At 51.4% G+C, this 16,958-nt stretch overlaps 1 protein-coding gene across 1 annotated transcript; it reads left to right on the top strand.

Annotated features, from left to right (window-relative positions):
• The first annotated feature begins 3,062 nt into the window (after positions 1-3,062).
• PLAC9 (placenta associated 9) lies at positions 3,063-16,093 on the top strand. Its single transcript, XM_081824009.1, has 4 exons — positions 3,063-3,304; positions 13,481-13,578; positions 14,721-14,844; positions 15,313-16,093. The coding sequence occupies exons 1-4, from the start codon at positions 3,253-3,255 to the stop codon at positions 15,357-15,359; spliced, it is 321 nt and encodes a 106-aa protein (XP_081680135.1). The 5' UTR covers positions 3,063-3,252; the 3' UTR covers positions 15,360-16,093.
• The last annotated feature ends 865 nt before the right edge of the window (positions 16,094-16,958 follow it).

Here is a 16,958-nt window from a genome sequence, read left to right on the forward strand (position 1 = left end):
AACAGACTTTCCCATCTCCTTACATCTTCTCCCATCTGGGAAGATTCAGGACTGCATGCAAGAAAGGGAGTAGGATTAAAAACAAAAGTTCTTAAATTTCAACTTGTCCGTTGCCACCTACCCCTACCCCCCACCGCTTTCCACTTGGCAACGAACACATCCGTGACCATATCCCACAGGTTCGCTTCCTCTGACCACCGCCTGCGGGGTGCTCAGCTAGTAGCCTCCTCCATCTGTGTGGAGAGGAGGTGGCCTGGCTCACCCAGCCCTGAGGTCTTGCCTGTGCCGAGACAGGAAGACAAGGAGGCTTTGTGTGGCCCAGCTCTGACACTTCTAGCCGTTGAGGCCCTTTCCACGGGGCTGAGAGATGGCGGGCCCCCGTTTCCTGTCTCCCCCGGCCCCTTGCCTTGGGTGCCGGCTAGGAGAGCAAGCCTCTGCCCGCCTCCCCTCCCTTTCTCCCCCCCCCCGGCAGCACAGCGGCGGTAGGAGGCCCACGCATTCTGCAGGGAGGCCTGTGGAGACATGCGCTCCCTGGGAGCAAATCCCCACATTTCTACATGGGACCTGTGTGACATTGGGCCACCTCTTAACTTCTCTGAGCCTCACGCTGAGGATCTTGAAGCAACCTGCCAGGGTGACAGGAAGTGTTGAATGAAAAGGCTCTGCAAGTTAGAGCACTTCATTTACGCAGGATGCTATGGGTGTTTCCCCTTGACTGCCAAGAACTTGCCACTCTGAGCCCCCAAATACCCCATTTGCCTTTTACTCACCTCCACCTCCCCCCAGACATCCTAACTACCTACTTACTGGCCTGGGGCCTGAGAGTCAAGAGGCCTGATACGACTTAAAAGCGTGGATTTTAGAATCAGATCTACCTGGCTTTCCACCTGGGGTCGGCCCCACTCTGACCTTGACCAAGCATATCTTATTGGAAAAATGGAGGTAGGCATACCCACTTTATAGGTTTATTGGCACAAGGATTAAATGAGAAAACCCATGGACAGCCTTTGCCCAAGACCAGGTTCCAAGAAGGCACCAAGTAACAGAGTAACAAGACACGATGACGCTCATTGTCACTCGTCGCCCTGGCCGCCGACTTGCCTTGAGGCCTGGCACAGGGTTGACATATTTCCCTAGTTCCTGGCACTGATGCCAGTTTTCCCCATTTTTAATTTTATTGGCCATTTCTAGAGAATGTTGGAAGGAGGATATTAACAAACTGTTTAATGTCGTCTGGCCCAGAAATTTTCCTGTGCGTGTTTAGGCTGATTTCTGTTGGTACGTGGAACTAAATTGATTTCCAGACATTCATCTCAGTCCAGTCAGTTCATGCAGTAACTCAGGTTGTTCTGGTTCTGCTGGATTTTCTAAGAAGGCAATGGACCCTTCTGCTATTAGGCACATTGTGTCTCCTTCAGAATTGTGCTTCAATTGTGCTTCATTGCATCAATCACACTGTGCATAAATAGTGATTATAGTTGCATCTTTTTTTCCCATTGTGTGGAGCCCAATGCGGGGCTTGAACTCACAACCCTGTGATCAAGACCTGAGCTGAGACCAAGAGTCAGACGCTTAACCAACTGAGCCACCCAGGTGCCCCCTATGCTTGCGTCTTTTTTTTTTTTCTTTTTTAAGATTTTATTTATTTATTTGAGAGAGAGAATGAGATAGAGAGAGAGAGCATGAGACGGGGGAGGGTCAGAGGGAGAAGCAGACTCCCTGCCAAGCAGGGAGCCCGATGCGGGACTCGATCCCGGGACTCCAGGATCATGACCTGAGCCGAAGGCAGTCGCTTAACCAACTGAGCCACCCAGGCACCCATATGCTTGCGTCTTTACCTTATTCCTAGCCTAACAGGGAATGCCTCTCCCCTCCCTCGTGTACATGTGAATTGTTCTTGTGAGGCAAACGCTGCTACCTTGTTAAGGAAATGTCCCTCTACTTCCTTTATTTCTACCTCTCAGAGTTTGTTGTTGTGTTTTGGTCTGGGATGGCTGTTTAATTTCATCAAACAATAGTTTCAGTCCTTACTGAAAGGATAAGGTTCCCTCATTTTTGTTTCTTTGACCTTATGGCAGACATGATGGCTAGAGATTTTTCCAGAACTCCACTTGGAAATGAATAGCTATTTTATCTTATGGTCCGATTAGTGGCTATGCAAGAAGGAGTGTTAGGATATTTAGATGCTCATTTGGGAAAAAAATTTGTTTGACTCTTTCTTTGCAACCATGTAAAAATTCTAGATGGATCAGAGATTATACCTTAACAAATGCTTTATGCTAGTTGGCAAAGGTATTGGAAAGTATTTTTATAGTCTTGATGCGAGGAATCATAAAAGTTGTAAAACCTAGAAGCCGTAAAAGAACAGACTGAGAGACTTGGTCACCTAAATATCGAAAACTTCTGTATAATGAAAGACACTGCAAAGAAAGTTAAAGACCGTGGAAGAATGGAAGGAAACATTGCCAACATACATCACAGGTGCTGGATTAATAATCAGAATATGGAAAAAAAGGGAAAATAGAAAAAAGTATTTTTTAAGGTATTTATTTATTTATTTATTTATTTAACAGAGAGAGACACAGCGAGAGAGGCAGCACAAGCAGGGGGAGTGAGAGAGGGAGAAGCAGGCTTCCCGCCGAGCAGGAAGCCCGATGTGGGGCTGGATCCCAGGACCCTGGGATCATGACCCGAGCCCCAGGCAGACACTTAACGACTGAGCCACCCAGGAGTCCTTAAAGTATCTTTTAACATTGCTGGGACCCCGGTAGCAGAACAGGAAGTTTCTGTAAACGGCAGACACCACCTCTGCGTCCCTCTCTCAGGGCCAGACACTGCCCGATGGAATTAATGACCTATTCGTAGGTGGACGGGGAAAAGCTTCCACACTCGGTGCGCTCGGGGTGCAGGTCCGGGGCCGGAGTTGTGGGTGACCCGGAGGAAGGCGCTTCAGTGTGCTGGTCTGTGAAATGGGCTCCTGAACGCCGGGGCGAGGGGAGCGGTGGCCCGGAGCCCAGGTCTCGCCCCCTCCCGCTCTCCGGCGCCCGGGGAGGGCGGGGGGCCCGGCTGGGGAGGCGCCCAGGCTGGCACGCCGACCCCTCCGCCCGCGGGGTCTCCGGAGGGGGCGGATCGCGCGAGCCCGAGAGCCCGGAGCCGCCCAGGAATTTTGGCTCGGGCGGCGAGCATTTCCTGCGGGCGGGCCGGCGCGGGCCCCGGGGGCAGACGCTGCGCTGCGCTCGGCCGGCCGGCAGCATGCGGCCCCTGCTCTGCGCGCTGGCCGGGCTCGCCCTGCTCCGCGCCGCCGGTGAGTGGGGCCGGGCCGGGCGGGCCGGGGGTGGAACCGAGCCGGAGGGAGAGCAGAGAGCTGGAGAAGGGGGGACGGGCCAGGGAGGGGGGGGATTGAACAGAGACGTGAAAGCGACCGAAAGGTAGAGAAAGAGTGGGGAGACCCGACGCCCCGAGGAGAGAGAGAGGAGGCAAGGATCGCAGGGAGGGAGGTTAAGTCTGCAGGGTGGGCACACATCCCCCCAGTACCCCGGGGCCAGCTGCCTCCAGAGGGCCTGCAGAGGCCCTCAGGCCTGGGGTTACGGGCACTGCCTTAGAAGCTGAGTTCCGGCAGGCGATGACCCAGGCCTGGACCAGCACGGCCAGCGGGCAGGCAGGCGACCCCAGGAGAAAGGCCACGGCTTCACCTGCCCTCTGGCCGGCCCGGAGGGCTCTGCGGTCTGGGTGCGGCGGCCAGTCTCCCTGCTTCCAGAGATCTTCCCTGAGGGCCTGAGCTGCCTTGGGTGATGGGGGGTTGGGGAGCTTGGGGTGCAGGAGGGAGAGGCCCTCTGGTTCTCCACCCCGCTGGGGGCCTTGCCTTGCACCGTCCGCTCTCCCCTCCCCTGACAACAGCCTAGTGCTGGTCCTTCTCAGGTGAGGCTCAGATGGGGCGGCTGCAGAGAGCCTTATTTATTTATTTATTTATTTATTTGACAGAGGGAGAGAGAGAGAGCACAGGCAGGGAGAGGGAGTGGCAGGGAGAGGGAGAAGCAGGCTCCCCGCTGAGGAGGGGGAGCCCGATGTAGGGCTCGATCCCAGGACTCCAGGATCATGACCTGAGCAGAAGGCAGTCGCTTAACCAACTGAGCCACCCAGGCGCCCTGCAGAGAGACTTCTTGCACACAGATGCTCACTGCACCACCCCGAGACTCTGCACATCGTGTGGTACTTCACAGTTTATAAGCCACACTCGCATTTACCCAGAGTCTCATGCAGTCCTCAGCTAGTGGCAGCTGGTGCTCATCCCAGCAATATAGGTGAGGGGAAGGCTCAGGTCTCCCCAGGGGTTCCGAGCCAGAGGCCTCACCAGGCATCCAGGCCTCCTACTCCCTCAGGGGGGCCCTTGCCCCTGCCAGGCTGCTCACCCATCAGCCCAGAGCCAGAGGATGTGAATCACACAGGTGAAGTGCCCTGCCCCTAGGACGGAAGCCTCCCGCCCCGGGGCCTTTCAGGACACAGCCCACTGTGGGAGTGAGTGCCCAGGGGCAGGGTGGAGGCCAGTGCTGATCCTGGGCAGCCCCTGGCTGAGTTTCTTGGGTGAGTCGCCTTGCCTCTGGGAGACTGTTTCCTTCTCTGTAAGCTGGGGAAAATGATACCCACTCCAGAGAGCTGGCTGCAGGAATTGAGTGAAAGAAGTCCCCAGCATGGAATTCAGCAGGTTGGCTCCCCTTCTCATCCCCTCAGCTTCATTGATCTCTCTGAACCTCAGTTTCCCCACCTATTAATTACGGAGGACCAACAACCGCCTCCTCACAGGCTGTGTGAGGTGTGGCTGGGACTGTGCTCAGCACAGAACCCACAGTGCAGGTCCTTCTTTCCCCCTACTTTCCCCCCTTCCTCCCCCCGCCCCTCCTCCCTGAGTCCCCACCTCCAGGAGTTGAGGGCACAAAGCCCAGTCTGTGCTCCCCTAGAGGGAAGAGTTGGCTGCCGCCCACTTTCTGTGGCCCCTTTAGTCGTGACTGGTATATACACTTTAATTTAAAACCCTTTTCAAACATTACTTCCTTTCTGATTATGCACGCTCCTTGCTACAGATTTTTTTAAAAGGGGGAAAGTTAATGTAATCTCACCCAGAGTTCACATATTTTTATGTAGAATCTTTCAGACTTCAGACAATTTACCATTGTTTTTCTTAACTTTTGATTATGAAATCTCTCAGATGTAAAGACAAAAGAGCATGGTGAACCCCCATGTACCTCCTACCCCGCTTCAGCGATACTGATTCGTGGCCAGTCTTGTTTCCTTTGTCACCCGCATTCTCTCTCCTCCCTCCAATAATCTTAAAGGAAATTCCAGGCATCATATATTTTCATCCATAAACATTTCCTTAAGTATCTCTAAAAGATAAGTAATCTTTTCTTTTTAAGTTTTATTTATTTAAGTAATGTGTATACCCAGTGTGGGGCTCAAACTCAATGACCCCAAGACCCCAAGATCAAGAGTCACATGCTCTCCCAAATGAGTCAGCCAGGTGCCCCAAAGATAAATAATCTTTTAATAAACATACCTACAGTACCATTATCACACCCTAAAAAATGGACGATAGTTTCTTTTTTAAAAGATTTATTTATTTGAGAGCGAGCAGGGGGAGGGACAGAGGGAGAGGGAGAAAATCTCAAGCAGACTCCCCACTGAGCGCAGACCCTGATGCAGGGTTTGATCCTGCGACCCCAAGACCACGACCTGAACCGAAATTAAGAGTCAGACGCCCAACTGACTGAGCCACCCAGGTGCCCCTGGACAATAATTTCTTAATATCATCAAATATCCAACCAATGTTTAAATGTCCCTAATTATGTCATGTTGTTACATTTGGCTTTGTTTTATCCAAATAAGGTACACACATTGCTTTTGGCTGATATTTCAGTTACGTTTCTTTTTTTTTTTTTTTAAGATTTTATTTATTTATTTGAGAGAGAATGAGATAGAGAGAGAGAGCATGAGAGGGGGGAGGGTCAGAGGGAGAAGCAGACTCCCTGCCGAGCAGGGAGCCCGATGCGGGACTCGATCCCGGGACTCCAGGATCATGACCTGAGCCGAAGGCAGTCGCTTAACCAACTGAGCCACCCAGGTGCCCCCAGTTACGTTTCTTTTAATATGTAAGTTCTCTTCCCCCTCTTTTCCTTAAAATGTATTTGTGGAAGCAACTGGGCTGTTTGTTCTATAAAGTTCTCCACATTAGATTTCAGCTGACTGTATCTGCCAGGAGTCTTCTAAATGTTCTTCTTTCCCCCGTATTGTCTATAAACTGGTAGTTAGATCTAGAAACATCTGCTGTTATGCAAGAATACGTTAAGATGGTTTGTTGCTTTGATTACTACTGAAGTTGGGCTTTTTCTTTAAATGCATATAGGTCATTTCTACAAATTCTTGCGAATTGTCTTAGACTTCTCAATTGTGGTACTGTGTTGGTCTGTAAAAACTCTTTATGTATTGATGGAAGCAAACTGCTTGTGATACTTATAGAGCCCTTTTTAAAAATTAAGATTTCTGCTGAGTTCCTTTCCTGTTTTCCTATCAGAGGGGTCTCAAGTCCTAGAGCCTGGTCCTTTTACCAATTGTCACCCATGCCTTGGGGGCCTTTGGGCGTGCTCTCACTGCCTACCAAGTCCCCATGGCCATCTGTCTTCCATGGGGATTCTGCTTTCTGCTTCGAGTGAAAGAGGAAGAGGCTGAAGGGCTGTTGTGAGGGTCATGGCATTCTTCTTACACAAATGGATATTGTGGGAGTGAACCACTTAAAGACAGTTTGATCCAAGGCACACATTTGGGCTCTTGGGGGGCCCCAAGACAGCTGCAAAGATGTCATGTGAACGGATCCCCTTGGCCCCATTCCTGTCCAACCCCTCATTTTGTAACTGTGTCCAAGTTTGTTTGCTCGCCGAATGACAGGCCGGTAAGTTAAGAGGCAAGAAGTTGGGGTAGGAAGGTGACTTTATTGGGAAAGCCAGCAAAACGAAGAGATGGTGGACTATTGTCCCAGAGAACAACCTGTCTGAGGATGAGAGTTGAGCTTCTTTTATGTTAGGAAGAGGGGGAAGTGGGAGGGGATTGGAGTCAAAAGATGACTGATGTCTGCATTGAAAAAGGTCCTGTCGAAGCGTCTGGGTAGCTCAGTAGGTTAAGCATCTGACTCTGGATTTCGGCTCAGGTGGTGATCTCAGGGTCCTGGGATTGAGCCCTGTGTCGAGCTCTGCACTCGGGAGTCTGCTTGAGATTCTGTCTCTCCCTCTGCCCCGCCACCCCCACTCTCTCTCTGTCTAATATAAATAAATAAGTCTTTTTAAAAAAAGGAAAAGGTTGTGTAACTTCTTTGTCCTTGGTCAGTTGATCTTTGCGTGTAGGAATCTGGTCACATCGTTCCTGTAAATCTTAAACATAGCATAGTCAACTCTGTACATACTTCTGTGCCTCCTCCAGTGAGGTAGGTTTCGGGTAAGAAAGCGGTTTTTGTAAGTCTTGGTTGTAAGCAAAATTCCTTTAATGATTAACATGCCTATGTGCAGGGCAAAGCAGAAGTTTCTAAGCTACAGGTCACAGTGGCAAGGGAAATAGAAGCAACATGGAGTCAGACATGCTAAGTTTCTCCCTCTTACACAGGAGGCAGCTGAGACCCCAAGATAGGAGGCCCTTAACTTACAAAGGGTCACATCACAGCTAGTGCACAGTATAGACCGTGTTGGGCAGGGAGGATTCAAATCCCATCCCTACGGCCTAGTAGCTGTGTAATCTTGGGCATGTTATTCAATCTCTTTGATCTTTGGTTTCCTAATTTGTAAAAAAGGGAGGTAAGAGTACTGAGCTCTTAATAGATCAAATGAGATAATGTACACAAGCACTCAGCAGAAAGCTTGGTACATCATGAGTGATCACTAATCCATAGTAACTTCCAATATAAAGTATGGTTATGCCTGTTGTAAAGGTGAAGAAACAGAGTCCAGTGAGGGGACTGGCTTCTAAGAGAGCACAGAGAGCCGGGTCAGCACTGAGCCCTCTGTGTCCTTGTTGGAGAAGTTCCTCCCAAACATCCCTTGGGCCCTTGTAGAGGTTTATTCCTAGAATAGATGCGTCTCATCCTGAGACCTGGTTGAAGTGATCCAGCAGAGAATTGGCTCCATGTGGAGAGGGGGAGCCCTGGGGAGCAATCTCTGCCTTGCTCCATCTTCAGCTCCCCTGGTGGCTGCCCCATAGGGCATTTGCACATCACTTGGCTGTTCCGAGGCATCTTCACGTGCATGATTCCCTTGAATCGTGCAAAGTAGCAAACACAGCAGTCCTGCAAAGTAGACCTGGTGGGGCGATCCCTCATTATCTGCAGGAGGGACAAAGAGCACCATCAGTAAGCCCGGAGGTGGGACTGCATCTCTAACACCAAGCCTTGTGAGCTTTTCACGGCACACCGAGAGAGGTTCATTCTGGTTGGCTTCTTAGACCTCCTCCACCTTGTGGGCTTTTGCAGTCTACCTCTGAACTCATACATGAGAAAAAAAATAAACGCGTGCAAAGTTGAGGGGGCCCTTTGCGATAGTAGCCCAGCTTACCTACCACAATCAGATACTGAATGTACTGGAATGACATTGATGTGCTCTCAGAGTGATCAGCAAGACTCAGATCCAAGGAAGACAGGAGGATGTGTCTCTCCCAAAACAAAACCAAGACGTGCTTCAGAATCTGAGCTCTTTCTTGAGGGGCTCAAGGTTCTCTCTCTTGGTTTAGCAGAGCAGTTCCACATTATTGGAGGTCTTCATGTAATTGAAAATAGTATTCTGCTTTAAAAAATAAGTTTAAAAACCACTGATGGTTTTAAATGAATCACAAATTTTAATACAAATATTGTATGTGGTAAATTTTATTATTCTGTTATATTGTATGTGGTCAAATACAGTTAACCCTTAAGTGACAAACATCACTGGTCAAAGTGGAGTGTCTTCGATGATTCAGAAGTCACGGCAATTTTCAGGGTCGCCTCTGAGAAATTACGTGTTGTCACAGAAATCACTTGACTTGTACGTGCTTTCTTAGTGTTTAAGCCCCAGATACAAAAGGTCTCCTATGCCTTTATGGGGGAGAGGCCGTACTTCCCGCCTCAGAGGATGGGGACCCGGTGGCCATGTCTCTTTAACTGGAGAAGTGAGCCCAGCACCTCCGCGGGGCCTCCGGCCTCCACCGCAGGCTGCTCTCACCAGAGCACTGTGTTCCACCCATGGCCGCCATCCAGGGTGCACATAGGCCCTGAGTGGGAGCTGGGCCAGGGAAAACAACCCGGCCTCCAAGAAGGTCCATTTCCCAACTGGCCGGGGAAGGGCGGGAGCACAGGAAGGAAGGGAACATGGAGAACCACAGCCTTGGCTCCTCAAGCACGCTCACGGCCACGCTGCAGCTTTCCCCACTCGTGAGCACCCCAACAACCCCGTGAAGCAGGCATCACCCTGAGCCCCTTCCCACGGAGGAGCTCAAAGACATGGAAGACAGCCAGCTCGTGCCTTGTGGGCGCTTCTGGTCCAAGAAGCAACTCAGCAAGACAGACCGGCATCCCGCATGGACTACCTGGGGGGGCAGTGCATCAGGCCTCCCCACCCCGTGTTAGCAAGGGGGCGGCAGAGGCTCAGCGAGGAGAGGAAAGTTTCCCACAGGCCCACGGCGATTCGTGGCCAGGCAAGGCGAGAACGGGGGTCTCCTGGGTGTTTCCGGCCCTTTGCGTGGAGAGGTCAGTGCAGGGGTGAGGGCCCGGCTGGCTGAGGGAGCAGCAGTGCGGGCTCAGAGTGAGGGCCCCGCCCCGGCTTCCTCCCTCGGATGAGCTCACGGACACTGGTGCTGCGGAGCCCAGGACGCAGTCCTGTCCAGATGTGAGGGATTCGCGCTGTGCGATGCGGAGAGCAACCTCAGCCAGTCCTTTTCCCTGGAGGGGTTTTGGAGCCAAGTTAGACCTCATTGCAGACATGTCGAAAACAGGATGTTTTAGGCCCGCGGAGGGGAGTAGACTCATGTTGTTCATGACTTACAGGGCTGGCAGAGCCTCACCCTTGGCCAGCCAGGTCAGACTACTTCCTCCCGCCCAGGCTGGGTCTGGGAGAGGGCAGGCGTGGCTCCGGGGAGAGCCTGGGCCAGAGGGGTGTGTGTGGACCCACACCCCCACTGGGCAGACCCCCTTTTCACGGACAGCCCTCCCTGTGGGTGAGAGCAGCTCTTCTTGCCCCCAGGGAGTCCTTCCTTTCTCAGCTGGACTCCCCAGTTCTTTCAGCTGAGACAAACAAGTCAAGCTTCCGAGTCCCTTCACCACAGCTGCCTCTAGCCCTGCTTCTGTCTCTCAAAGGCCCAGAATGGAGCACAGCCCTCCAGGTGGGGTCCCTCAGGCCGCCCCCGCCCTCATCCTGAACATTTCCCATCCACGCATGCGGCCCACGATGGCTTCTGCTTTTTGCTAACAACCCCATCAGACAACTGGCTTTTATTATGGAACATTTCAAATCATATATACAAGAGTAGAGAGAGGAGTGGAATGAACTCGCATGTCCCCATCACTCAGTTTCAACAATTATCCATCTTGGCCAATCCTGTTTGGCTACCCATGTCTCCTCCCACTCCCGGGCCTGGATTACTTTGATGTGAACCCAAGACATCCTAGCATTTCATCTCTAGGTATTTCAGTATGGATCTCTAAAAGACTCCCTTTTAAAAACAACCAGTACTCATTCCAGCCACACATAGATGGAAAAAATAACCAAAGTACCACTGTCATGTCTGCCCCCTCCCCAAAGTCAACAAGACCATTGTCTTTTGAAGAGGCTTTTCGAAGTTCAGTGGAGGGAAATAATGAAAAGGAGAATATAGAAACAAATTGCTCTCCATAAAAGATGCTCATAGTGGAAGGAAGTTTTGTCTCTGCTCTTGGTTCTCATCCCTACATCGAAGAGTTGGGACCCAGATAGAGTTGGAACAGGAATATCTCAGGATTGTGTGTGTGTGTGGGAGGTTCTGGCAGAGCTCTGGAAGGCCAACTTGCTGAGGTGGGGTCAAGAGAGGGCCAGGGTGATTGGGGTCCAGTCATTTGCTGACCATGTGACCTTGGGCAGGTCATTCAACCTCCCAGAGTTATGCGTTCATCACCAGCAAAATGGCTCGCCATCTCTGTCCTTACCTCAAGATCTGCCAGCCTTCTGGGTGATTCTGTATGTCCCCTTGGGCAACCCAGCCAACACCAGGGTCTTAGAGTTACAACAGTTTTGCACCTAGATAGATCAAGTCCAATAATTCTTGCCCCCACTCTGCCTCAGATGCCCACATCCATGACCACAACCTTGATATTGTCACTAGGAAGCTGCTCCACCTCTCAGAGCTGAAACTGCAATGTCTGTCACCATTCATTCCTTCTGTTACTCCATCATCTTACCAAGACCTCCAGTCCTGTCAGCCCCTCCATTTCTCCCAGTTTATTGGCCCTCTTACTGGCCCCCTTTCCTTCCTTATCCAAGCTAGACTCCAGAGCTCATCCCCTTAACTCCATGCTGGTCAAATCATCAATCCTTTGCTCCCTTGCTCTCCCCCACACTGTCAAACCCCCAGCTTCCACTCCATCCAGCCCCCTGTCCTGGCCACTCTGTACCCAGCCTGCTCGGCGGCTCGCTGGGGGACTGGCTTCCAGCGTTCCCCCTGGTGTGGGGTCCTTCTCTTCACCTCCTTTTGAAGCCCTCTCTGTATTCGAGGTCCCTCCCCAGTGGTCTGTTGATAAAGTGGCTCGCAAAAACAAAGATGAAGACAAAAACAAGTCATTTGCTGGTTTCCATGATGTAAATACTCTCACCGTGCCTCCCATTTTCATGGCTGTGTTTAATAGCTCCACACACAGAATTCCTGAAAGCTTCACAACTAGCTTCCTCTTTCGTAAGCCAACATGCATTTCCAGCCAATGATTCCCCTCTTCCTTTACAGAGTGAAGAGAGGCCAGCAGGTGAGAACTCACTCCACTTCTTGGCCCTCTGAGGAGAGGTCTGCCTTTACCAATTCTGCTGCCCCCCTCCCGCTCCTTCAAGCACTGCTTCTGCCCCCCCCAACCCCCCCCCCCACACACTGCTGGGTTCCCAGCCTGTCCTCTCCTCAGCTCTACTGTCCTTCAGGCCGTCAGTGTGGTTGTTTCTTCAAAGAACAGAAACAACAACAAGAAACATTCTGTAGACAATGTGATCTGATCTCCCTTCCTTCACAGCCAAGCTTCCCAGGATCCCAGTTTCTACCTTTGGACCTCTCTTTCCCTCTCGTCTCACGGCATCTAGACTCTGCTTTGCCTTCACTACTCCGCGAACAATGGTGGGGTGGGATTTAGCAATGACTTTCTCATTGCTCTGTCTTTCCATCCTTATCTCGCTAGACTTCCCTGCTGCTTTAGCCCATGCTGACCGCCTCATCCTCAGTGAAGCTCTTTGCTTCGCTTCGTTTTGGGGGCAGTAGCCTTCTTCCTGAGCGTCAGGGTTCTCCAAGGTTCCAGCCAACTCTGATGCCCTATAGGCGTCTCGGGGCCGCCAACACTGAAACCTGAGCTCAGAACCAGGGCCCTGAGACTTCTGGTGTGAGGACTGGTTGGTGCCAGAAGAACCAAGGAGGAACCAATGTTGGGGAGAAAAGTGTTGAACCAAGAGCCGAACAGGATGAACCTCAGGCTTTCCACTTACTCACTGTGTGACGCTGGACATAGCATTTCATCCCTCTGTGCATCAACTGGGGATCTTAAATAGGTGGTTGTAAAGGTTGATTGAGTTCACACATGTGTTTAGCGTACTATGTGGTACACAGTAACTACTCATCCAATGTCTGATATTACTAACTAGTCACCAACGTCAATGCGATGGCTAAAATATCTCCTCCTCCTCCATCCACTACTCCTACTGCACTGCCTTGCCTCATAACTTCTTACACTGACTACTGCAATAACTCCCTGCCTTCACAGACAAATCCCTCCAATCCATTCTCTGTATGTAAAAGAATTCGTATATGACCATGTGACTCTTCTGTTGAAATAAACCCCCAAATAAGGTTTGTTTATTGGGGCAGCCGGCTTTGTGTCCATGCTCACTCTCCTCCCGTCCGCCCTGTACTTTCCAGCCACCCCAACCCCCCTGAGGGTTTGGGCACAGAACCATGCCATTTTATGCCTTTCCCTCTTTGCACATGCCATTCTGTCCGGCGGGAACACTTCCCCCCTTCCTTACCTTACAGAGTTCAGGCAGCACCTCCTTGAAGAAGCCCACCTGGCTATGGAGGTGACCGGGGCCATATAGAGACAAGTGAGTGACTGGGGCAGCCCCATCCTCACACCCTGACCCACACTCAGCCTCCCTTTCCTTCTCTTTGTGACTGTTTTCAGGACCCACCTCGTGGAGCCCAGTGCTTTGCAGGGGTCTCTAGTGTATAGGAAATGGTGACAAGGCTTGTTTTCCCACAGCTGCTGAGCCCTTTGTGCCCTCCCGTGGAGACCCGGCCTGGAACGCAGGGTGTGACAGACACATGGCTGTCCACAACCGTTTAGACGTCATAGAGGAGGTAATCAGGGTGACTTGGGAGGACACGCAGTTTCAGGACCACCTGCCAGGCTGGTAGCTTTCTAGGGCTCAGGAGAAGCTTGCTTTGGAAAATGGGAGGAAATCCAGGCCAATCCTGCTCCCTGGCCACCGTGTGAAACATGTCCCTGCCCTGCCAGGGCTGTAAAGCTCACCAGCCCTCAACAGACTCTGCCTCTGCAGGGACCTTGCTTCCATCCAGCTCGAGATCTCCACGTCATTACACACCGAGACGGTGGACATTCAGTCACTGGGTTTTGTTACACAGCCATGGTTTGTAACACTGGGGTCTGTAAAGATTTACACTTTACTTTCACAAACCTTTAACTGAAATTTAGCATTCCCATTCATTATAAGTAGACAACAAACCATGTAGTATTACCAGTACTGTGACTTTGTTCTCAGTAGAAATCACAGATAATTTCATCCCATTATAGTGGTTGTGAATATATCAACGTATCATTCATCCTAATCAGCATGTCAAAATTACAGTAGTTGTTAGACCTGATGTTAGATCATGTTATTTAATGAGTTAATTAATACATACATTTTTACATCAAAGATTTAATATTTAGTACTTGAATAAGGTTTTAACGCAGTTGGGGTCCGTGGAAATCCTATATGCTTAATTTTTTTTTGGTTAAAGTGTGTTTCTGAGAAGGGGTCTGTAGGTTTCACCAGACTGCTAAAGGGGTTCATTCAGGAAGAAGATAGGAACGCGGACGCGGACTAAAGAACGTTTCAAAATCCCAAACCTGTCATTTGGCAGAGTGGCCACCAGGGGGCGGGGCGACAAAAAGAATGTGGGCTCCCAGTGAAGTCCGGAAAGGGACAAAGGAATCCCAGGGTTGCTCCGCGCCTGACTGTGTGACTGAGGGAGTGCGTCGCTTCGTGCCAGAGCCAGGAGCGGCCTTAGAGAGTGAAGCCCTCGGATTCTGTCATCTGGGGACCTGAGAGGCCGCACAAATTCAGAACTGGCACTCAGTTCTCTCCCTGCTGCGCCCACTGGGCTGCCAGGTGTCCCTTAGGATGTGGCTCTTGAAGCAAGACATGGCACCACTCTCGTGCCCTACTCCTCCTGTCCCTCGCTCCCCCCACGCCCCGCTCCCGTCTCTCTTGTTCTAGACGGTGGAGAAGACAGTGGAGCACCTGGAGGCAGAAGTGAAAGGCTTGCTGGCTCAGCTGGAGGAACTGGCCTGGAACCTTCCCCCCGGGCCCTGGGTCCCCGCCCCCGACCTCCTCGGAGACGGTGAGCGGCTCACGCAGCGGAGGGGACAGCTCGGGCTGGGGATGGCTGCCCACCACCGCACAGGTGTGGCCTGGACAAGCGGGAGAGGCCTCGGCTCCTCCAGGGGCCGAGTGGGGAGGCATCCCCCAGCTCACCCAGCGAGTTCTGTGCCCCCACCCCCGCCTGGGGGCGCTGCAGCCCGGCATCTGGTCAGGGCTTCTGGAAGGGCTGGTGCAGTTCCCGTGGGTCTGGCCTAGCACTGGCCGGGACGCAGAGCCGCCGCCTCCTCTGGCCGTGTGCCCGCCTCAGAGCTCCGGGGCTCCTCCCGGGTCCCTTGCAGGGAACCCGTCCTGCGCCACCACAGAGCCCTCTGATGGGGCGTCGGAGGGGGTTGCCCCCTGCGCCCTCCCCGTGCCGTGTTCCCTGGCATAGGAGTTCCGGGCTCGGGGAGGGGCGTGCAGCACTCCCGAGCTGCCCCCTCTCTTTCAGATCGCTTTGGAGCCCCGGAGCCTGAGCTGCCCAGCACCTGGAAGTGACCCACCTGTGGGACAGCTCTCCTCCGAGGACACAGCCGTGCCTCCGGGCCTGCCTTCCTCAGCTTGGTGCAAAATAAAAGCTGCTCCCCTGGCCCCCCGTGTCTGCTGGCAGTGACCCCTCTAGCCACAGCCCCTTCTCCATCTACTCCCAGGCCCTGAGGCCCAGGTCCTCCTGCGGGCGCAGATGGGGAGACCTCAGGCGGCCTGTGGGGCTGCCCTCCCTATTTATGGGGGCAGACAGGGCGGGAGTGGGCTCAGAGCTGAGGCACCTGAGGCCCAGGTTAAGGTGACACAGCGCAAGGGCCCTCAGAGTAGCCTCCCCACTCAAAATGTGGCCACAGATGAGCAGCAGTAGCGTCACCTGGGAGCCTGGCAGGAATCCAGAATTTGGGGCCCAACCCAGAGATCCCGCATCAGAATCTACATTTCGGTGAGATCCCCCAGGGGATATGTGTGCAAATTTGTGTGCAGTTTTTAAAAGTATTCTATTGAGGTAAAATTCACACAACATAAATTTCAGAATTTTAATCATTTTAAACTGCACAAATTCAGTGGCTTCACATAGTTGTACGCTAATTCCAGAACATTTTCATCACCCCCCCAAAGAAACCCTGTACCTATAAGCAGTCACTTCCCATTCCCCTCCCACCACCCCTTGGAAACCACTAATATTTCTATCTCTATGGACTCGCCTATTCTGGACATTTCATATAAATGGAATCATTCAATACGTAGCCTTTGTGTCAAATTTTTTTCCCACTGAGCACAATGTTTTCAGGTTTCATCCATATTGTAGACTGTATCAGTACTTCATTCCCTTTTATAGCCGAGTAATATTCTATTGGATGGATATGCCACATTTTACTCATGCATCAACTGATGGACATTTGGATTGTTTGCACTTTCTGGCTATTATGAATAATGCTATAAATGCTATGAATATTTAGGTACAAGTTTTTGTGTAAACATGTTTTCATTTCTCTTGGGTCTCTAACTAGGGATGGAATTGCTGAGTCAAATAGTGATTCTACGTTTAAGTTTCTAAAGAACCATCAAACTGTGTTTGCACAGCGCTATACCATTTTACACTCCCGCTAACACTGTGTACGTAAGGGTTTTAGTTTTTCCACATCTTCACCATCTGTCTTTCTGATTATAGCCATCATACTAGGTGTGAAGTGGTAACTCATTGTGGTTTTAAGTTGCATTTGCCTGATGATGATGAGCATCTTGCGTTTCTTGGCCATTTGTCTTTTTTGGAGAAAGGTCTATTCAAGTCCTTTGCCCATTTTTTTTTTTTAAAGATTTTATTTATCAGAGAGAGAGAGAGCGCGCATGAGCAGGGGGGAGGGGAGAGGAAGAAGCAGGCTCCCACTGAGCAAGGAGCCCGATGTGGGACTCCATCCCAGAACTCTGGGATCATGACCTGAGCCAATGGCAGACGCTTAACCGACTGAGCCACCCAGGCATCCCTCCTTTGCCCATTTTTAAAATTGTGTTGTCTTTCTGTTGTTGAGTGGTAAGAGTTCTATATGTATTGTGGATACTAGGCTTTTATCAGATATACGATTTACAAATATTTTCTCCCATTCTGTAGGT

This window comes from Leptonychotes weddellii, chromosome 6 (assembly GCF_054177405.1).
Source record: "Leptonychotes weddellii isolate Sample4059 chromosome 6, ASM5417740v2, whole genome shotgun sequence".
NCBI lineage: Eukaryota > Metazoa > Chordata > Mammalia > Carnivora > Phocidae > Leptonychotes > Leptonychotes weddellii.